General features: G+C 43.2%; 1 protein-coding gene across 6 annotated transcripts in view; it reads left to right on the top strand.

Annotated features, from left to right (window-relative positions):
* The window catches only part of daam2 (dishevelled associated activator of morphogenesis 2), a 115592-nt gene that overhangs the window by 27502 nt on the left and 64777 nt on the right, over positions 1–23313 (top strand). For 3 of the 6 annotated variants that reach the window (XM_037071889.1, XM_037071891.1, XM_037071892.1), the window contains exon 1: positions 14202–14369. In XM_037071889.1, coding sequence (XP_036927784.1) covers positions 14202–14369 — 168 coding nt within the window. Of the gene's footprint in view, positions 1–7898; positions 7997–14083; positions 14370–23313 lie in introns of those variants that run through there. The other 3 variants (XM_037071887.1, XM_037071888.1, XM_037071886.1) reach the window with 3 other exon arrangements.

The following is a 23313-nucleotide window of genomic DNA, read 5'->3' as shown; positions in this document are numbered from 1 at the left end:
ATGACATCCCTCAAGGTTTGGAAATATCTTCTCTCCCCTCCTATTTTTCCAGTGGTTTAGTTGAGGCATTTCCTCTTTATGGGAGAGGTGGGTTACTGTGCCTCATGGCCCCATTAAAACCAACATTGCTTATACGTTTGTTCTGAATAAAGCCAAAAGCCAAGAAGACCTCAGAGAATTCTCAAACATTTGCTGCGAAAGAATTTGTGATGTGATATTGAAAGACTGCCACATATAGGTGGTGTAAATCTGGTGGATTGATTGATAAGAATGATACCATATGGCCAGTTTGAACAGCTTGTCCAGAATTGCACATCTGTAGCAGCTGATTCCTCAGTGATTAAAGAACATTCAACAACCATTGCCATTACTCTAATTTGGAGGATCTAGCCCTCATATACAGATCAGTAACAAGTGTGTAAACCTGGGGCAACTACATGTAATTACTTGTCCTTCAATTGGCTGTCTGAAAAAAGCTGTTTCTAAATGTGATTTCATTTGACTTGGAGACAGTCTGGAAATATTTGAGCAACAGTATTAACTACACTCTATTAAAGTAATTAATAATAATTGTGGTCAATTAAAATGTAGGGACTTTTCCCCCTCATGTTATGTACAATACTATCACTATATTGTATGACAGCCCCACTGAACTGAACATTGTTCTGCTGCTATTGTTAAAGATGTTACAATATATATGGAGACTAGAAATTTGAGGTGCTTTTCATGTGCTTGAGGTCCATTGTCAGTGTGCTTTAGAAGTATCACTATGAGGTTTTCCAGTGCGTGTTTTGCCACTGCGTCAGACAGTCTTGCCCCAGACTTTGTCCTGGAGACAAAGTCTGAAGGCATGGCTCCAGGTCCAACAGCTGAGTAGATTTTCAGCTGTCTCATCCTTGCAGTCTCCCCTATCTGATTGCAGGGCAGAAAGGAAGTGATTGAGAGAGAACGTAAGCAAAGAAATGAGGGAGGTTAGCAGGACTGGTAGAGGGTAAAGAAAAGGGTGGGTTTCTGATCTTCTGATTCTGGGTTCTTTTCCTGGCAGATGCACGTAGGCATAAGAGCACAGGCAGCCCTTATCAGTAGCTGCCTTAAATCATTGGAGTGTCTGTGAATTGAGCCAGAGCATGGTGCCCATCAATATGGTTTCCATAACTGCTTATTGCTCACACAAAACGTACAAGCAAATTAGGGTTGCAATGGTTTAAGATTTTCCATGATGTATATCTCAGAAAATATTGTGGTTTCACAATATCTCAAGGTTAAACAATCATTATTATATTGCTTTTTCAAGTTTTTCAGTTAAACAAGGGCTTTATTATAACTTTCGAAAATCCTTTGTTCTGACAAACATGAAATCTGATACCAACTTGAAATATATGGTAAGTTGGCAATATTGAGGCTGGCAGTGTGATTGGAGTGTTGAAAAGGAAGCTAGTTTTGTCATCAGGGTCATCAGGTGGGACCACTTTTCATTGACATTTCATTGATTGGCCCACAATTTCTCCAGAGAGCTCAACAGTGATACTTGGCATCCCTGGAGCAACCCCCTTAGGTCCATAACCTCCTGTCTTCATCTTGCAGACCAGTTGTTGTCTTACCTTTTGACCCAAAGCCAATTGCTGCTTTTTTTGCTGCATGTCATAATGATTGTATTGCCCCATTCTTGGCTTAGTCGCCAGTTCAGCATACTTGGTCTTTTTTTTTTTTTCCGCTCATAGGCTTGTTCTAAGGCGCTTTCTCTGAGGACGATGAACAGCCTTTCTTTGGTGCATTTGAATTCTTCGTTGTTTATAAGAATCCTTTATTTTTTTTAGCAATCAACAAGCCTCAGAATGCTTTGGAGACAAATCATGCTGCCATAGCTAAAAATAACTGTCCTCCTGAGGATCAGATGTGCATGGGTTCCAAAGCAAGGGGGACATTGCACATGCCAGAAGATCTATTACTGCCTGCAATCACCTACCCTTCCAGGCCCCAACTGTATTGTCAAAACCAAATCCCCTGGCCCATTGTCCAGGTCCACATAAGAGAGCCACTTGGTGTACAGGCACTCATGAATTGCTGGCCTTGTGTATGCTTTCAGAATGAGAGCAGGAATGCATATCATGCAAATGTGCCATGATGTAATGGCAGTTCCTCTGCTGTCAGCTCTGGTCATTTGTCAGTTGAAACATTCTACTACCCACAGAGACTCACACGGAAATAGATTACCGATGTCACACATCAGGAATGCAGATCAAATAACCCTAACCCTAATGCACAGTTTATTTGTTAATGTTTACATCACTTTGATTGTGGATGGATTTAGGCCAGCTGTTTACACTATTCACAGTTCACCATTTCTTTGCATAAATCTTATGAACTGACCACCCATGGTGCTAAACCCATGTAATTAAGGTAGTGATGCATGAATTAAATCTTTTAATTAGCATGAGACAGAACAAACTAAAATGGTCACTAATGTTACTGATTGAATGCACAACATTGTGGCCTCTGACCCTTAAAGGGTATGATGTATGATGTGTACGTGGCTTCACCAAGGCATGCAGCAATGACTGTGGGTGGGCCTCAGGTCCAATAGGGTCCATGAGAGGGTGAGTTTTTAGTGTCCCAGGTGATTTGGCTTGGAGCCAGTGAGTTTGGAAGGAGAGAAATGAATTGAAGGCTAGTTCTATTAGTCAAGGGACAGACAGGCAGACAGAAGAGAGGGAGGGTAGGGCTGTCGTAGAGGGCATGTCTGGGGCAAAAGTGTCCAAAGCGTGGCATGGCTCCAATGTTTCCAACTGCTAGGTTGAATAGCTGCATCATGTCAAATTAACGAGTGCGAGTGATTCAGTTCCTTGTCAAGGGACACATGCAATGTTTACATATCAGTACACAACCAGTACTACCTACAAACATAGGGTCATGCAGACATGTGCCAAGACAACACCATTAAGACCTTTCGGTGTGTTGGTGTGTGTTCACATGTCCCTTCATGTTTGTGTACTGCTTTGAACATTTATGGCTCCAAAGACAGTTAGTCTGATGGTTAGACAGATAGTTCCTGCCTCAATTGGAAGAAAGGTATGAATTTACAAAATCTAAATCAGAGATTGTGTGATGGTCAAAGGTTGGATTATTCCATAAACAACAATAACCCGGGAGGAAAAGAATACTTGAATGATATACTTAAGGTAGCACTGTCACTTTAAGAAAGCAAAGCTAAGTGTGTTTGTGTAAAAAATTAATTTAGACAAAAATAAAATGTCAGAATATACTCTGAATAAACCTTACTGCATTACATTTTCAATTGACCACAAACATGTTAAACCACACAGACCTACACATTTTATTACACATCGCTAAATGCACATATACAATGCTGTGTTGTAGTTCCTGTAGTTGTTTTACTCACCTGACTCTTTGTTCATGTTGGAGTTGGAGCCATAATGTTGCTGTAATGTGAATTATGTAATCAGGTGTCACTATTGTAATTAGAATCAATTGTTTTAAGTGAGAACCCATCCTTCTGTGGGCAGGTGTTTCCTCCCAAAAGGTAAATAGTTTTTGACCGTGCCTTAAATTAAGTCGTCTGAGCAAATGCAACTCAGTAGCTTGGCTTAGTTCCTACAAAAGGGTTACTAAGCATACAGGAAATTTCATCGCCGGGGGATCCATCACGAGCATTGTAGATTTTTGCCAAATCCAGCATGCACCTTTTATTTGTCTGGGTTGTGTTTGATGTGGATCTCCTTGCTCATCAGGTGGTGTATTAGATCAGTGTTGATTAAAGTAGATGCAACCATTTTCTTAAATCTGTGCCAAGGTATGAAAATGCTTTAATGCTTTCATTTTTTGTTTTAGTGCATTATTGTGCATTGTTGTACTGGACTGGAATAATTGTTCAAGAAAGTTTCCACAATGTTACAGCAATAGATTGACATCATCAGACATTTAGATTGGTTCCCTATAAACCATGCTTTTCTCTCTGCAGTTTTGTTTTCCACCAGACATGAACTCTCCCTGGGGAATTACTGGTGATCCAATCAGACTGGCATTCTGGCACCATTTATATCTGTTTTCATGTGTCCATTTTAGACTAGATGAATGAAGAAACGTATGTTTAGTTGCGTGTTGTTGGCAGATGTGACGAAAATGAAATCAAGTCTTTGACAGGGTGATGCCAAGAGTAATATGACTTGCAAACAGAAGGGGCAGCTGAAGTAAGATTATGTATTTAAAACAATAATAAACAGTGCAACTACACACAAATAACAGCTTTTGTAAAGTAAAGAGAGCAGATGCAATTGTAACTTCTATCCCTGGTTATCAGGTAATCCTCAGATCAGTTTCTAGCGTTGATTCTACTGTTTGGCTGAAATTTCTTCAGGAATAGCCAGTCATTGGATGAACATTTTGAAATTCCATCCATCCATCCATTTTCAACCGCTTATCCGACCGGGTTGCGGGGGCAGCTGCCTGAGCAGGGACACCCATACTTCCCTCTCCCCGGACACTTCCTCCAGCACTTCCGGGAGGATCTCAAGGTGTTCCCAGGCCAGCTGGGTGACATAGTCACTCCAGCGTGTCCTGAGTCTTCCTCGGGGTCTCCTCCCGGCAGGACATGCCAGGAACACCTCCCGAGCGAGGCGTCCCGGGGGCATCCGAAACAGATGCCCGAGCCACCTCAGCTGGCTCCTCTCGATGTGGAGGAGCAGCGACTCTACTCCAAGCTCCTCCTGGGTGACAGAGCTCCTCACCCTATCTCTAAGGGAGCGCCTCGCTACCCTGCGGAGGAAACTCATTTCAGCCGCTTGTATCCGGGATCTTATTCTTTCGGTCATGACCCAAAGTTCATGACAATAGGTGAGGGTAGGAACGTAGATTGACCGGTAAATTGAGAGCTTCGCCTTTCGACTCAGCTCTCTCTTCACCACGACAGACCAATACAACGACCTCATTACTGCGGCCGCCGCACCGATCCGCCTGTCAATCTCACGCTCCATCCTTCCCTCACTTGTGAACAAGACCCCAAGATACTTAAACTCCTCCACCTGAGGCAGTAGTTCTCCCCCAACCCAGAGGGGACAAGCCACCTTTTTCCGGTCGAGAACCATGGCCTCGGACTTGGAGGTGCTGATTCTCATCCCAGCCGCTTCACACTCGGCTGCAAACCGTCCCAGGTCATGCTGAAGGTCCTGGCTCGAAGGAGCCAACAAGACCACATCATCACGAAAAGCAGAGATGAAATCCTGTGGCTCCCAAACCAGACCCCTTCCGGCCCATGGCTGCGCCTAGAAATTCTGTCCATAAAAATAATGAACAGATCTGGTGACAAAGGGCAGCCCTGCTGGAGTCCAACATGCACCGGGAACAGGTCTGACTTACTGCCGGCAATGCGAACCAAGCTCCTGCTCCGGTCGTACAGGGACTGTACAGCCCTTAATAGAGGGCCTCCGACCCCATACTCCCGGAGCACCTCACACAGAATGCCACAAGGGACACGGTCGAATGCTTTCACCAAGTCCACAAAACACATGTGGACTGGTTGGGCAAACTCCCATGAACCCTCGAGCACCCTGCGGAGGGTATGGAGCTGGTCCAGTGTTCTGCGGCCAGGACGAAAACTGCATTGTTCCTCCTGAATCCGAGGTTCGACTATCGGCCGAATTCTCCTCTCCAGTACCCTGCAATAGACTTTCCCATCACACCCTCCGGTCCCCCTTTTTGAATAGGGGGACCACCACCCCGGTCTACCAGTCCAGAGGCACTGTCCCCCAGAGACGTGTCAACCAAGACAGCCCCACAACATCCAGAGACTTGAGGTACTCAGGGCAGATCTCATCCACCCCCGGTGGTTTGCCACTGAGGAGTTTCCCGACTACCTCAGTGACTTCGGTTTGGGTAATGAATGAGTCAACCTCTGAGTCCTCAGCCTCTGCTTCCTCTATGGAAGACATGTCAGTGGGATTGAGGAGATCCTCGAAGAATTCCTTCCACCGCCCGACAATGTCCCCAGTCGAGGTCAAGAGCTCCCCACTTCCACTGTAAACAGTGTTGGTGGAGTACTGCTTCCCCCTATTGAGGTGCCGGATGGTTTGCCAGAATTTCCTCGAGGCCGACCGATAGTCCTCCTCCATGGCCTCCCCGAACTTTTCCCAGACCCAAGTTGTGCTTCCGCGACTGCCCGTGCTGCCGCTCGCTTGGCCTGCCAGTACTCGTCGGCTGCCTCAGGAGTCCCCCGGGCCAACCAGGCTCGATAGGACTCCTTCTTCAGCTTGACAGCATCCCTTACTTCCGGAGACGACCACCGGGTTTGGGGATTGCCGCCACAACAGGCACCGGAGACCTTACGGCCACAGCTCCGGACAGCCGCGTCAACAATAGAAGTGGAGAACGTGGTCCATTCGGACTCAATGTCCCCAGCCTCCCTCGGGATCAGGTCCAAGCTCTCCCGGAGGTGGGAGTTAAAGACCTCCCTGACAGAGGGTTCTGCCAGATGTTCCCAACAGACCCTCACAATACGTTTGGGTGTGCCAGGTCTGTCCAGCTTCCTCCCCTGCCAGCGGATCCGACTCACCACCAGGCGGTGATCAGTTGACAGCTCAGCCCCTCTCTTCACCTGAGTGTCCAAGACATATGGCCGGAGGTCAGATGACACGACCACAAAGTCGATCATTGACCTCCGACCTAGGGTGTCCTGGTGCCACATGCACATATGGACACCCTTAACATGGTGTTCGTTGTGGACAAACTGTGACTAGCACAGAAGTCCAGTAACAAAACACCACTCTGGTTCAGATCGGGGAGGCCGTTCCTCCCAGTCACACCGATCCAGGTAACACTGTCGCTGCCCACATGAGCGTTGAAGTCCCCCAGTAGAACGATGGAGTCCCCAGTTGGAGCACTCTCCAGTACCCCTCCCAGGGACTCCAAAAAGGCCGGGTACTCTGCACTGCTGTTCGGCCCATAAGCCGAGACAACAGTGAGAGACCTATCCCGGACCCGAAGGCGCAGGGAAACAACCCTCTCATTCACTGGGGTAAACTCCAACACATGGCGGCTGAGCTGAGGAGCTATAAGCAAGCCCACACCAGCTCGCCGCCTCTCACCACGGGCAACTCCAGAATAGAAGAGAGTCCAGCCTCTCTCAAGGAATTTGGTTCCAGGGCCCAGACTGCCAAGAGCAATATGACCCCACCCCAGTGGGGTGACATTCCATGTCCCCATGGCTAGAGTCACCATCCGGGGATTGGGTCGCCAGGTTCCCCGCCCACGACCGCCACCCAAATCACACCGCACCTGCCCCTTCTGGACCCTCCTGCAAGTGGTGAGCTCACTGGAGGGCAGGCCCACGTCGCTCCTTCGGGCTGCGCCGATCCAGGCGACGTACGCGTCCTTGATATTTTCTCCATCATTAGGGGTTTTTGAAATTGCATTAATGAATAAGCTTTTATTGCTACAGCTGGAATCTGCCTTTCCTGTGCTGGATTCAAATTGTGTACTGAGGCACAAAGAAACATACATTTGGCATGAGCTCCATAATGCCATGTTGGGAGACTGTTTTCCTTATTATAATTATGAATTAATAAATCCTCTAAGCATCAGTTTGAGGTTGAACACTGTGAACAGATCAAAAAGTCACTATTTCTAATAGAAGCCGTTTGCTCCTCCACATTAGTTAAAGCTGCAGTCTGGAGTTTTTGACAAAAAAGTTGACTTAGCCCTCCTTCTTCCTCTTTGCTGTGTTGCAGCCCTGCCTTCAAAGCCCCTCCCCATGGAGGAGCCTGCTGTGCACCAGCAGGCTTGTAACCATGGTAACAGAGGATGCCAGATAACCAAGACAGCGCATTCAAAATAACAACAACAACATAAGCCCTGATTGTTCTATTTCTGACCAATACAACTAAATTACAGTGACAAGTGCCTCATACAGATCACTGTAGATATCCTGAGAAATAAACACTACTCCTCACATCGTTGTAGACAGAGTTACCAGGTAATCATTCAGGTAATCATCATCACCATGCTGCCTTTCTAATTATGAGTAACATTATTTCTTTAAACCAATTTAACCACTTACAACCACGTACTGAACAGAAACTAATGCTATCACTTGAAAGATACTTTTGCTAACCAGTAGCCATGAGCACACAGCTAAACACTGGAGTTAGCATGCAAGCTAACAAGCTAGTTTTAGCAGCAAGCTACTTAGCTCAATTGCGACATTGTATGGCTATATGCGCTATTACGAGTATTAATGTAACCACCGCCACCATAGCCTTGTGGTTACAACAGAGAATAAACAAGTAGGGGTTCTAACTTGTCCAGTAGAATAGTCCTTACAGATCCCCCAGCTGCATGCCAACAGTTTGGCAAATGATGCCAATCCTTTAATCTTCATGGCATTTGGCATCTTGTTCCAGCCTGTGCCAGCATGGCACTGCTCCCCGATCTCTGGTTCTTATGTGACTCTGACTGTTCCCTCCTCTGCAGCCCAGCACCCTGGAGGAATGGTCCTCATTTGTGGAGCCCAGAAACAATGTGTGTGCAAAATGCTGTCTGCTACAGGCTTGCATCTAATCTTTTATTCAGTGCCTCTTTAAAACAATCTTACTCTTTCTTCTGTGCCTCTGCCTTTTCAAGTTGTAATTTATTTCAACCAGTTTTTTTGCTGCTGCTGATGTTTCTTGTTTTTCAATCTATATTGCCCTTTCCTGACTTTCTCTGCCTCTCTGTCTCTGGTTGGCATTATTTGGATGAAAAAGCTATGTTAGTAGCCATTAATCCATGCATGTATTTCAAAGAACAAGACAAGGGCATCTTTTTAGAGTGAAAGTTAGAGCCAGGTACAGATACAGGTGTGTGGAGGAGGGTGGAAAAGGGATGAGAGTAAGGGAGGATGGAGGTGACAGTGAGAGGCATTTTAATGTGTGAGCACACTGCAGTAGCTGTAGTTTGAGGAGAAAAGAGGAGGAGAATGCGCAGAGTAAAATTTGGAGACAATGGGTGAATGATGCATCTTTTTTAGAATTGTTACAAGCGTGTCTATCCACTAGGGACTGCAAAAAAAACAAAGAAAAACAAAAAACACAAGCAATCCGCTTTTGTATTTGCTACCAAAAGCATTGAGTTGTGTAACAGATGTTGCGGAGAGAAATGAAATTATGCAGGCCCAGATGTTTGAGAGACTGATCTCTACATAGATATATACCTCATCATTTGACTGTCATCAGCACACACATACACACACAATCCTCACTGCTGCCCCCTCCTCTTCCTCCTCCTCCTCCTCCTCCTCCTCCTCCTCCACTGACCTACTTCCTGACGCTTGGGATGAGGCAATGAGATAGTGGGCTGAATGAGAAGTGGCAGCAGCATCTCCCTTTATCCCTGCCTCCCTCTCTCAATCCCTCCCTCCTTCATTTCTCAGTCTCTTCCTTTCTGCTTGGCTGCTCTCCAAACACAGAGCAGCCAGCAGGCTCCTCTCTCTGCTCCGGGGCTCAGGGTGTGTGAGTATGCAAATGCTGCATGTGTGTATGTCGTTACATCTGAATCTTGAGTGGGTGTGTCTTAATTTTGAACATGTGACTGTACGACTGTGCAAACACGATGCAGGGTGTTTGCTGCAGTAACATGGAAGCAGGGAATTTGTCGTATTGTGTGTTTACATGGTTCCTACTGGTGTATGTGTGTGCAAAATGTTTTGTGTGAGATGACAAGTAGTTAATAGTGAAAAATCTCTATACACCTCTTCCTCTGTCTCCCATTTTGACAGACAGATGATTTTGATTAGCACTAGCCTATAGAGATCCACATTCCTTCACTCTTTCAGTGATAGCTTCCTTTTCCTGTGACTTATAACCCAACCATACTTTTTCCCAGTCATGAGCTGGTTAGAGCGTGGAAGTGCAGCCTGGCTGTATGTCTGGGTGTGCGTGTGTGTGCAGTCTTTCATGTCATGAGCATCGGATGTGTGACAACTGACTAACAAGAAAAAGACCACAGAGAGAATGAAGCAAGTTTAAAAATAGAAAACTCAGCACAATTAGCTCTCAAAGAAAGATGAGAATGATTATGAGTTCAATAAAAAGTTTATCATTTTAGAAAGATTTCCGATTAGTTTTATTCTGTGAGTGACCTACAGTAAGAAGATTGATAGTATATAGTCTGGGTTAATTACAGAAGTAGAGTTGGACTGAATATAACCTGGTTGCTGACAGCTACAAGTGGATCCAGCTGCAGCTGCTGCATGAATGTGCAGAAAACACGTGATGATTTGTCCACAGAAGAGACCAAAGACTACATCAGTTGTAAATATTGCAGCTTAGGGCTAAAAGATAGTAATAAAAATGATATACTCCAGGCAAATTTTATTTTGCTTTATTCACGTCATCCATAGTACATACAGACAGACTTCCATTTTTGATACCCCTTCACAAAAAACCCCTTGACAAACCAGTCTATGCTTTATAGCTGCTTATTAGGGTAACTGAAACTCACTCAGACCATTTTAATAACTCAGTATACAATTACATTTATATTTAAATATACTTTTAGCAGTTAGGCTCACACAATTCATAGTTTGTCCTTATTGTTTCTGCTCAATTGTAATACATATTTTTGGGGGGGAGGGGAAACATGCATATGTCTGTTGTAAAGTTGGGCATTTGGATACAGTCAACTAAGGAACTTCCACATCGGCTTTATTTTTCAGCCATGGAGGTTGCCACTTGGTGTAGCTGCATTTTGAAGAAGTGCAGTTCATCTAGGTGCTCAGTGCACTTGTATACCACTTCCAGTTAGTGTTCTTTGCCATATGTGTTTTCATTTGAATGGATTTTGATGTGGTTTTCCGTAGGTGCATGATTGCACTAAACTAGGCACCAGGTGACAACAAGACTTCAGGAAGTTGCACAGTCACTGTACATATCAGTTTTTAGCCAAGAAATTATTGCATGTAATCCCCCTAGTTACCAAGTTATCATTTTTACACTTCTACAATCTACACTGTACTCCGAGTTTAGAAAGAATGGGAACAGTAGAAAGGCAATGATGCTGCAAAGAGTAGATGCGATAAGTGGCAAGAAAAATGACAGATGTTACTGTCAGAGGGGGGGTTGGTGGAGGGAAATGTCAATCTAACCACCCTGAAAGAGAGGAATAATGGGAGATGACAGCAAGTCAGAGAGGGGGGAAAAGAGGGAGGGAGAGAGATCAAATTAAAAGGTGAGAGATATGAGGTATGAGATATATATATATATATATATATATATATATATATATATATATATATATATATATATATATATATATATATATATATATATATATATATATATATATATATATATATATATATATATATATATTAGAGAGATGGAGAGCCTACTTTCATGGGGTGACCAGTAGAACTGGTGTTGAGTGAGGGCTGGCCACACGTGGGGCTCTGTGGGAGAGTGAAGATAGAGACAGTCACTCACACAAGCACACAGACACTGGACAGAAGGTTGTGTTTCATGCTGAATGGCTTTAAAACCCTGTCGAGTGGCCTCTTTTCCATTAGGCTCCGCCAGCTGTCCACAGCAACAATAACTAACTCACCACCATCCATTAAGATTTGGCTTTGGCCCATACTTTATCTTATGGTAATAAAAACAATGAAAAGCGATCACTGTTAATAGTTTGAGGCAAAGCCTTTTTCAAGTGTTAATGTATGGAAAAATCCATGATTTACCTTCCTGAAGTGGCCGTTGGTACAGTCATCTCACTGCTTAAAAGTGCTGTACTGTTTCTTTTCATCTGTGCCTATACAGTACTTCCATCCAAAAATTACACTTGGTTTAGTACTAGTTCATATTTAAAAATAATGTAAAATTAACTTCTCTGCAAATTGTTGCACACTGCAAGAGTGGTTTATGTTTATATAGACATGATGAAGTACCCTAGAGTATGATTATGTGTCATATGGGCTTTTACTACAGAGTTGTGTGTCTTAGTTACTGTATTTGTCCCTCATGTCCATACTGGCCCACCTACAGTGCAACATGTCTTCCTGAGTAAAAACATACACTGCTATAATCAGCCAAACCTGATTTGAGGCTTCTCCATCTGAGCAGGCCCAGTCAAATGTGAAAGTGCAAATTTCTATTATTTGGGTGCAAAATTCACTGTCAAGGAAAATCGAACAGGGAATGATGGATGGCATTGTTTTGATTTGTGTTAGTCAGACTCCTCAAGTTAATTCCTGCAACAATTTCTGCAACACAAACTGTATTATTGTTTTTAAACTGTATTATTTTACATTTAGGCAAAAGGGTTTAATTGAAAAGACTTGCCTAGCCAGAGTCAGAGTGCATTGTCAGTGCTTTTATCATATCAGTTGATACTGTGCCTGTTTGTTTTTCATTAGATGTACACAGTAACTGACACAGCATTTCTGGGGCTCTGCATTGAATTGTGTATTCTGCTATGTTCATTTTACCCAAAGGGTCCCTTTAGTATAGGCAACAGGATACATACTCTTCACTATAACCAGGGAACAGACGACCAGAAGAAGCCCACAGGTCATTTCTGCCCTGGAGCTCAGTAGCAGGTTAATCCCCCCTCACTGCGCGTTTAGGGTTGTCACCTCGGCTGTCCTAACACACTCACTGGTGCAGTATCCAATGCAAGATGCCGCACATGCTATAATTTACATTGAGCACACTGATGCAATGTCTACAAAACAGTCTGCATATTTGACAGTTATTATACCGTACAGAATAGAGCACAGCTCTGCTTCTTCTGCCCTGAGAGAGATAGCAGATTCAAGGAGGTGAAAAAAAGTAAATGAGCAAAATGCGAAAAGGCAAAATGGAATTGTGGTGTTTTTCTCTTTTCATTTTCTTTCCCTTTAAGATCCTGTCCAGGGCCTAGCACATTCATAAAGAATGTACCAGCCAGCTATTTTTAGGCTGCGCAGTGATAAATCCAAGGCTGAACAAATGTGTGAGAGAGTGATGCCGGAGAGTCATGCTCAGTCAAGATGTAGCAGACTGTAGCTTTTCTTTGTGGAAACTGACGTCATAAAGTTTTACTACCATATTAAACGCTATATAGCCAATTCTTAATGCTTGTTTAGTTATGTACACAATATGAAATCTGAAATTGAAAGTGTATGCTGTTTAAGATCTGCTTCTGTTAGTGCTGGTCATGTTTTCTTGTTTGCAGCTTCATGGATTTTTCCTACAAATGGCATCAAAATTGATTTCTTGGTCAAATACTTCTGTGGGATTTGCATAACAGGCTTGACCTCCATTCATTCACAAATATTGTTAATTGTTGCATAAAGTACAGCTTTGGCAACTGTGTGAGCCGCTGTGGGTGTAAGCTCACATTGTGTAAGTTAAGTATGTGGTTGATGGGACATAATATGGTGTAAAGAATGTATTATTCATACTGTCAAGACCACCCATATCCTTTTTGGTTGCATTGAGGAAATCCTCCAGGGTGTCTTGGCCTATTCAGTCCTCTGCTCCTGTTGTAGTTATTGTCATTCACTACTGTATAAACACACACACATATACACAGTGTCCACTCCATTGAAGAAGTAAGGGCACTGCTGGGGTAGCTCTTGGTGCAAATCTACACAAACAACACAGACAGATGCAGACACTTCACAGCCACCATTGTACCTTAGGGACAAGAGGTTTCTTTGTTGAGGGACAAGAGCAGCCAATGTCAAGACGAGGATATGATGGTGGCCCCTGCTGTGAAGGGAATAAAGATGATGTGGAAAGACATCCTAGAGCATGTCTACAGTGTACTTTCCAGGGATAGCCTATGATGGAGTTAAAAAAGTTTCTTTGGTAACATTCTTCCATTGTGTAGCTGTAGTGCTGCTGCTGCTTGTTTATCTCCCTGTATTTACTTTCCACTAAATGGAGCAGTTGGAGACATAAATCCCTTCATGTCATGTGCACTAGAAATTATTCCTTTTCTAGCAAATTGACCAGATTATCATCATATTATAACATAAACACACTTGTCTAACTGTATTGCATGTCATAGAAAGTCATTCTAAAGTCCATGTCGACCCTTTTTTTCTCTCTTCCAGATCATGCCCCCTAGATAACAGCCTCATCCTCCTCTCCACTCCCCCTCCCTGCCCCTGGCCCCTCCCTCTACCCTCCTGGTCCAGCACCATCACTGCCACGTGTGTCACCACAGCCAACATGCCCCCCAGGAAGAGGACGCGGCCGGGCCTGGGCTTCCTGTGCTGCTTCGGCAGTAGCGAACCCCCAGAAATCAACCTCAAGGACAGTGTGCCCCTCCAGCTGCTGGAGTTCAGTGCCCCCATGCCCCCCGCTGAGGAGCTGCATGCACGTTTCTCCGAACTGGTGGTGAGTAAGAAAGAGAAATCTTAAAGGTCTCATGTTATTTTTTTTGGTTTAGGCTGTCAGTGTTTGTATAGCACCTAGACCTGCTTAACATGGAAAAAGAAAGGAAATCCCACTTCCTAAATAATGGGCCCTTAAGGAGTCGAGCAAGCTAGTCTGGTGATTTCTTAGGATGTCATCCAAATCAAATGTATCTCTCCAGTGAATTTAACCAGTTAGGCCTAGATCTGGGCCTCAGTTTTAACACAGACCACTTTGCATTTGTGGTGTCATAAATTTGAAGTTTAGATTCATCACATTCAGTAGTTTAACTACTGACCACTAATGACCCTTTTACTCTGGACAAAAAACCTGCAAACACCACCTCATATCTGGCTTTTGTCTTGTCTGATGTGAACGGGTACAATATACTCCATTGTAGTCACGGACATTTAACAGCCCCAGATCTGATGTGCTGTGATGGACACACAACAAGCAGCTGAAAATGCTAATTTCCACGATGGTATTATGTACGTCTAAGCTCGGGATGCTGGTTTGTTGATACTTGCCATCCAAACTTTGCTGAAGCAGCACTTAGACTTCATTAGGTGGCACTGAGTTTGAAAGAGAGACTGAAATAAAAGATATGTAAAAATAACTACCGCTGACTTGTTGGCTTGGCTTTAGCGTCACTACACAATCCTTGCCAGCTGCCTGATGGATAAATACCCACGTGCAAATCTCAACAGTGATGAGAAAGAGAGAATTTCTCACTCCTTAGCTACTTCCTCCATCAGCTATGGAATAAACAGGGTGTCTAATTTGGAATATTATTGATAAGAATTTAAAAAACAAATAAAAAATCTTTTCGATGTGGTATCCTGAGATATATATGACCTGCTGCTTTACACTGGTCCCGGTGTTTTTGTGATGACAAGCATTCTACACACAGGAAACACAACAGAAAGCTTGCTCTTGACAATGGGATATGTGTTAATGGCTTATTTTAGCCAATTACACATGTTTAATAAACCTGTATATACAAGCTAATTTAAGTGTAAAAGTGGGAGAAGTGAATAACTAGGCATTGTGTTCACTGAATGCTTCTGAATTCAGGCCTAGGTTGTTGCATGGGCTACATAACACAGGATAACAGTATGTTTAATGTATGAACCAACTACCTGCTTGGAGTCACTGTGGATTTATTTTTACATTTTTACAAATGAAATAGACTGATTTGATTGCATCAGAGCTTGTTACAAAAAGGTAGCAGGATAATTATCATATCTATATGTTGCCTTCCACTGATTTTGTTTAATGAATCTGGTACACTTTAGTGTAATGCAATTCTGTGCTGTTATAGATTCTGCTGGGCTGAATTCCACATTAGTCATCATACAGAAATGCCATAATGTCCTGTCTTACTGTACTGGAATTTCCTTTTTTCAAATTCTGAGTAGTCCAACTATTTTACTTTTCCTTTCTTTGCATCTAGTTTATTGTCCTGACCAAACAGGATTAGGGACAGAAATTGGAAGGACTGAGATCCGGGGGGGGGGGGGGGTCTTGATGGTTGTAGACCGCACCCCAACCCAAACACCAACCCCCCCACCAGACAAATTAAGAGGCTCATCCTTTCCACTACAAGCAGGCCACCCTTTCGTAACAGTTGTGTCACGTGCAAAGGTTCCACTTGTTGGCAGAGGTTGTTAGACTGTATGTGTGCCAGACTGTCATGGCTGAGTTGGCACATTCCCATAGTGTGGAGAAGATAGCCATCAGAATTGAAAAAGTCTGCTTTTGGGCTGCCATGCGAGTCTGGTCTGGCTTTGCCGGAAGAATGAGGATTTGCTGTTTCTGTCTACTTGTTTGCTCAGTTCCTGTCTCTTGGTGTGTTTAGGTCCCGTCTGTCTCCATCTCAGCACTTTTGTTATTCTCCTTCGACCTCAGATTTCCTTCTTTCTCTGTCTCGGTCTCCCTGCCTCTACAATATGCTAAGTTGTGTGGCTTCAGGGCTCTCTCTGGCACTGTCAAGTTTTAGTCATGGGGAATGCTAAACTCCACTGCCTGCAGGATATATCACTCCTCCAACTGTCAAAATCAATTCAGGAAATTAAGTGAAATTCCATTTGTGATAGGAAATTATTCACGGTCATCAAGGCATCTGTTTTCCCAATGGTAATCCTTACCCTTCCTCTCAAACTAATTGACCAGACGTGACTCTACGCTCTTAATCACAGGTAACGTACAAGCCATTAAACCAACATAACCACAGTTTTTTTTTTTTTTTTAAGAGCTTGATTAGCGAAAATTAAAACTTAGAATTGTAGCAGTCAAGACACATCTTGCCTCAAACAGTATCCTTAGACTTTAATGGTCTAATGTCCTCAGATAAGTTTTGTTCCAAAGGACCTAAAGTTTGTTTTGTCAGGTTTTTACATGGAGAAAAGTTTTGTAAAAGAGAACAGAGACATGCAATGCTGGGCTAGAATGAAACATGTCTGTCATATGGGAGCACTTAGCCAAATTACAGCAGTCCCTGGGATTGAGAGGACCAAAAGACCCACAATTTACTGTGGGGTAAACATCCGAGCATGCAATGAAGCTGACACAGATGTATCAGCTGAAGAAGAAGCAGAGCAGACAGATCCCCAATTTTCAAACCCTCGTGACTTGGAGCTTTTTGACCCAGGAGAGGAATAGGATTGGGCGTTTCTCATTTAATCTGGGCCCCTCCACATGTTGTAAATAGATCATTGTCATGCCAGTTGTTGGATGGCTTCGTCTGATGGTGTCCTTCACAAGCTAAGATGTTTGGTCTTTGGGGAAATGTCTGGATCATCACGTCTATAGTGCAGTCAGTCAGCGTTTTGCCTGTTAAATCAATCCTGTCGATCACTTGTAGTCTATTTATTCTGTCTTTTTTTCAGCCTTTTTGATAATAAACACCATAAAAAAACTCATTTAAAAAACATGTTGACATTATTGTTTTATACAAAAAGCGAAAATTGGACAATTGTGACTTCACTTTAAATGAAAATTTAAAAAAATAATGTTTGAAAAGGGAAAATTATGATCCAGTTAGATAATAACTCAACCTGTGAGGGTTTGATTCATGCCTGTTTTGATAGGATGACCAGTGCACAAACAGCTTCTGGTCATCTGGCAAGGACACTGGCCCCTCACATCTGTTGTAGTGATGCTGTAGCCGACAGACCCACAAATTTGAGTGGCCATCCAAAAATCTGTACAACTAGACCCCAAGCAGTCACTCCACGTGGACAAAATGCTTGTAATGCTCACATAGAGCACCGATGTCAGGAGGGGAGAAGCTGTGCTCCAGAGGAGGATAAAGAAAAATAGAGAATAACACAACCTAGTGTGTTTCCATGACAACAGGAGATGGGGATTATTGTTATGAAAGCCTTCCCTGAGGAGGAGAATGAGACTCAGTGGAGCCTCTGGAGTGGGAACGACATATCTGGGCCAAACGGAAGAGTAAACCACCTCCACGTGTCCTCACATCCATAATGGGGTCTTCCACTGTGTCTAGAGACTGCACAGTGCACACTCATCTTACACTGTCAGTGGAAAAAGAGACTTGTCTCAAAAATATTATATGAAAAATTGTTTGCCTCAAATTCTGTAGGTTTAACTTGTCTATGGTGCCGTGGTGGTTACTCTGAACATTACATGGAATCGTATTATCATGTGTCTGTTCCTTGTACCGGTTTGTCATATAACCTGGCTCAGGTAGTAGAGGTAGAATAGAAGAAACAACTACGTACCTCTCATCACATTTATTTCAGCCATTGTCACCACCCAAAATAGCACAGGCATGCTCTGTTATTCAGACCACACTTTCCACTGCTGCTTTGCTATTGATCCTAAATATTGGAAATGTATAACCTGTAATCAACCTCTAACTTATTTGCTATTATGAACACTGCAAAAGAGATAATATAGTGACTTTGCAGTGAAGCTTACAAAACTAATACTGCAGAATGAAGCATGTGTGGGAGCCATGCTTGGTTCCGTTGTGCAAACTCTTTTCTGCCAAATGTGCAACAACTTATTGCAGAGTAAGTTTAAAGGATAGACCTGCTTCTAAGTCTACCACAAACCCATATGAAAACCTTGTGTGCCAATAAGGACCTGACAAATTCATGCAAATGAACCTGGAAGCCTGTTACTAATTTGAAAACAATGAACAAAGACCACATCAGAGAGGGTATTGGATAGCGTCAATTAAACTACATATTTGCAGCTGGCTGCATAATTTCCTGATAGCGAATATGCCACTGTGGGTTCTGTATATTTTGGATCTGTGTGCATTTTAAACAGTTGCTTGGAAATACTGATGGAAAATGTAAGCACATAGTTGATATATGCCATGTGTGGAGTTTGGTAGACCTTTCAAGAACAATGACAGCTTTATTTCTGTTTATTAAGGCATTTCTCTGATAATAACGTTGTATTATCAAATGAAAAATTGCTGCTGCTCAGTAATGCAAAAAAAATTAAAATAAAACTACTACACAAATATGGGGCTTTTCCATACACATGTAATGGCTCAGTTTGACTCAACACCTCAGCCTAACATGGCACTACCTACTTGTCTTTAACTGATGATGCGCTTGTCTTGTGGAGTGGTCAAGCGAGTGTACCGTAAAATACCAAATAATAGCCGGGCGTTTATTTGTTTCAATCATTTAACAAACCAGGCGTTTATTTGGGACCAGGCAGCAATTTGGGACAGGCGTTTAATTCCTTCCTCTAAAAAATGCAAGATGAAAATGTCACAAACTTCGCTAGCTTCTCGGTTAATTCTCTGGCATCTTCTGCAAGTGAAGTTGTTGCGGCAGAGGAAACGATTCAGCCGACCAGCACTCACGGCAAACTCCTCATCTCTGCTGTCACTCATGGTGGCGGACATTTGTTTCGCCATCGCCCTGATCATTTTACGGGACACTCTCTCGTGATGTGCCCGTTTGCTGATAACCCAACCTTGCATGTTTATCTCAGACTCCTCGCTAGCCTTCTTCCTCCCTCCACCAGGCAGCCTGGCCCTGTTGCTGTCCTCCTCGGACAGACGCTGAAATTTGATTTTTTTCGCCAATCTCTCACTCTCTTGGGGTCGACAGAGAAACGTCTAGCAGCTGCTTCTCCCGAAATTTCCTCTGCATATAATTTCATGTCAGTGTTCTCCCAAGACAATGGAACGGTGACGCAGCGCCACTATACTAATTTTCAATATTAGCTAATATTTTCAGTTTTTTCAGTATTATCGAACCCCCCCCCCCCCACCTGATGGCGGTGCGACGCTACACTAAAAGTTTCTGGGGAGAACCCCGCATGTCATACCTTTTATTATTTTTTTTGCTACACTGGAGCCATGGTTATCATCAATGTGATATTGACTGACAGAAAGCAAGCACAATAAGTGAAAAAGGTAGAGAAGAAAAACGTCACATCACGTCCTCTTCCTTGATTTTTAGAAAAAATAGATAAATTAGACCCGACATTTATTTGGAACCAGCGTTTTTTTTTTTTTTACCAAAATATACACCTGCACCTGGCGTTTAAAGTGGACCCGACGGTTAATTGGAACCCGGCTATCTCAGACCAGGCTATCTCATGACACTTTCCAGTTGGAGCAGGTCATACTCTTTATTTCATTTAAACTGGTCTTGAAGTAAAATCTAGAGTTTTCCTTATCTTGTCAACTTCTAGACCAGACCAAGACCTTCAAAAAGTTGTCTTGAAGCTGATATGAGTTTTACAACTTTTTTGACGAGAAGAAGGAGGTCATCATTAGGTCATTGCAACTCACGCTGAGCTTGTTTTTACCCACTCCAGAGCTCCATCTCACGGCTCGGCTTGGCGTAACTTAATACGGTAAAACTGGTAATGGAAATGCAAATCGTGGTTTGTCTCAGCACGGCCAAAAGTGCGAGTGGAAATACCCCACTAGACAGCCATTAACAAGTTATAGCTGATCACATTGTATTTACTGTGGAAAGGTCAGCATATTGTCACAATGAGATGACACATTTGCAAGGGCCTGAACCCAACTACATAATGCCACTAACCATTATGAACAAATGTTTCAGAAAGAGAAAAATAAACAAAGAAAATGCAACCAGTTTAGAGGCACTCGAGTCAGAGAATCCTCTGTGGAATAAAACTGATTACACAGGCCCGCTTTAGATTGTACTTGTGAAGCAAAGACAGGTGCCAAGTACAACTCAGCAAATGTCATTATTTCTTTTGCATTCAGGTTAAAAATGAATGTACTCCCCTTCGTAAAACTGACTCTGGTTGTCTGATTATTAAAAAGGGAGACCCTGTCTCTCACCCATCTGCAATGAACTGTATGTTGAGATGAGAGAGGATATAATGTACAGTAGTGCTAGCCAAACTGGTGCAACTGAATCAGGTCTACTAGGCCAACATCTGGCAAGTACAGTACTGGCAGACATCAGATTAGTGTGTGTTCTTTCTGCCTTTCTCTCTGCCCTCTTTTTCTACCTGCTTTGTCTGTCTCTTTCCAAATGTGGGAACCGTCTTTCTTTCTCTGTCTCCTAATTTTTAATCAGTTTTAATCCAACCACTCTGGGCACTCGTTCAGCTGTCCAGTGTCAGACGCACAGCATCTGAGTGCTGCAACCTTTAATGGCATCCAGTCACTGTTTTTAGAACCACATAAATTTTGTTCAAAGCAGCAATGGTAAAATTGGCCTTTCCCGTTTGAAACCTCCACTAGCTTTTTCCAGGAGAACTGGCGAAACTCTTTAAAACATAAATCCACTACTAATGCTCCCCCCAGTGTGACTTTCGAGCCGGACATGAATCAAAAATGCGTTGCATAACAAGAGGGAATGGAAATATTCTCCACCCTCTGCGCCATTGGGAGTGAGTTTCCTCCACAGTGTACGCACTGAAATGCACCATCTTTCCTGTCTGTTCCCCTCTCTACTTTCCCTGCATTTGTCTGAAGAGCTTCCCATTTCGAAAGCTCCCTACCTACCTCTGTTGTAAAGCCAGCTCTTCTGTCCTGAGCCAACCTTATCATGGAAGTGGTCAAGCCTTGTTTGGCCAAGGGGAGAGGCAGTAGGCCAGTACTGGCGACTGAGTGACTCATCAAAGAGAGGATACTATCACACCTCTGAATGTTGCAAAGTGGTGTGAACGCTGTGTGTGTGTGTGTGTGTGTGTGTCTGTGTGTCTGTGTGTTTGGTGTGATGATTTGTAACATGAAGTAAAGCGGTCAATTCCATTCTTACCGCAGCTTAAGAATAAGAGGTTGGTCCTTGGATTTTCTTGGTTGTGATAAATGTTTCAGATCCCTCCCTTGCACACACACACACACACACACACACACACACACACACACACACACACACACACACACACACACACACACACACACACACTGCATGTCTTTTGGGTCAATAATGGCCGCTACAGTTTCCTGTGAGTCCTCTGGAGACTTCATATGACTTCCTGCCATCTTGCCTGTCCTTCCTCTTCCTTCCTGTCTCGCCCAGAGAATGTTGCAGGACATGTATACACTGTGTGTGTGTGTGTGTGTGTGTGTGTGTGTGTGTGTGTGTGTGTGTGTGTGTTCATATTCACTCTAGAAATGCCACTTCATGGACATATATATGAGAGGATGTAATTCTTGGGCCACACACATTTCCCAATTAGGTGGAGCCTCACACATTCTCAGCCAGTTGACTGAGACGCACCCACTTCCACTCTTTTTCCAGTCACTCACACTTACTCACTCACTGACACCCAGTAAGCACTTTCCTCAGACTTTTTCACCACTCCACTCTACTATGCCATTCTACCTCAGCTCCAGTGGTTCATCTCTCGTATTCACTCTCCTAACCTGGAGTGGACATATAGTCGTAACAGTAGGGAGTATATACATTTTCCCACTGTGCTCTGACTTCACCCATATTTAATTTCAACGTATCCTTCACCCTTTATGCTCTTTCCATATGGCATAGATAAATATTTCAAATATCCCACAGACACTTTGGATCATCTGATGGCTGTTATGTCATGCAAATTAATTTATATAGGGCATGGCTGGTGGCGATATGCCAAGATATCTTTATCATCATAAACCCTGGGGGTTGTTAGAGTACAGAACATCATGTTGATAACTGTGTTCAGGTGAAGGATCACTTTACTAACAGAGAAATGGAGCAGGGACCCCCTACTACATCTATATTGTGTAAAATCTCTTGCATGTTAGACTGGGCCTTCAATAAAGCTTTATAGGCCACCATATACACTGGTATGAAAAAGTTTAGGCACCCCTCTGAGGCTGCATAATTTACTCTCATTCATCTTCTAATAAAAGCTCAATACTGGGGTATTTTCCAGACAGTTTTTAGTGTAGCAATGTTAAGTTGTATTAAATAAAATCAGACGTGAAAAATAGGCTGTGCAAAAATGTGGGCCCCCTTGTCATTTCGTTGATTTGAATACCTGTAACTACTAAGCACTGATTAATTGGAACACCAAATTGGTTTGGTGAGCTCATTAAGCCTTGAACTTCATAGACAGGTGCATCCAATCATGAGAAAAGGTATTTAAGGTGGCCAATTGCAAGTTGTTCTTCTCTTTGACTCACCTCTGAAGAATGGCAACATGCGGGCCTCAGAACAACTCTCAAATGACCTGAAAACAAAGATTGTTCAAAATTATGGTTTAGGGAAAGGCTACAAAAATCTCAGAGATTTCAGGTGTCAGTTTCCACTGTGTGAAACATAGTGAGGAAATGGATGACCACAGGCTCAGTTCTTGTAAAAGCCAGAAGTGACAGGCCAAGAAAAAAATCGGAAAGGCAAAGGATTGTGAGAACGGTCAAAGACAACACACAAACCACCTTCAAAGACCTACAATGTCATCTTGCTGCAGATGGTGTCACTGTGCATCGTTCAACAATTCA

The sequence above is a fragment of the Acanthopagrus latus genome, chromosome 16, assembly GCF_904848185.1.
Source record: "Acanthopagrus latus isolate v.2019 chromosome 16, fAcaLat1.1, whole genome shotgun sequence".
NCBI lineage: Eukaryota > Metazoa > Chordata > Actinopteri > Spariformes > Sparidae > Acanthopagrus > Acanthopagrus latus.
Note: the sequence above shows the minus strand (reverse complement) of the source record. Positions and strands in the feature narration are given on the sequence as shown.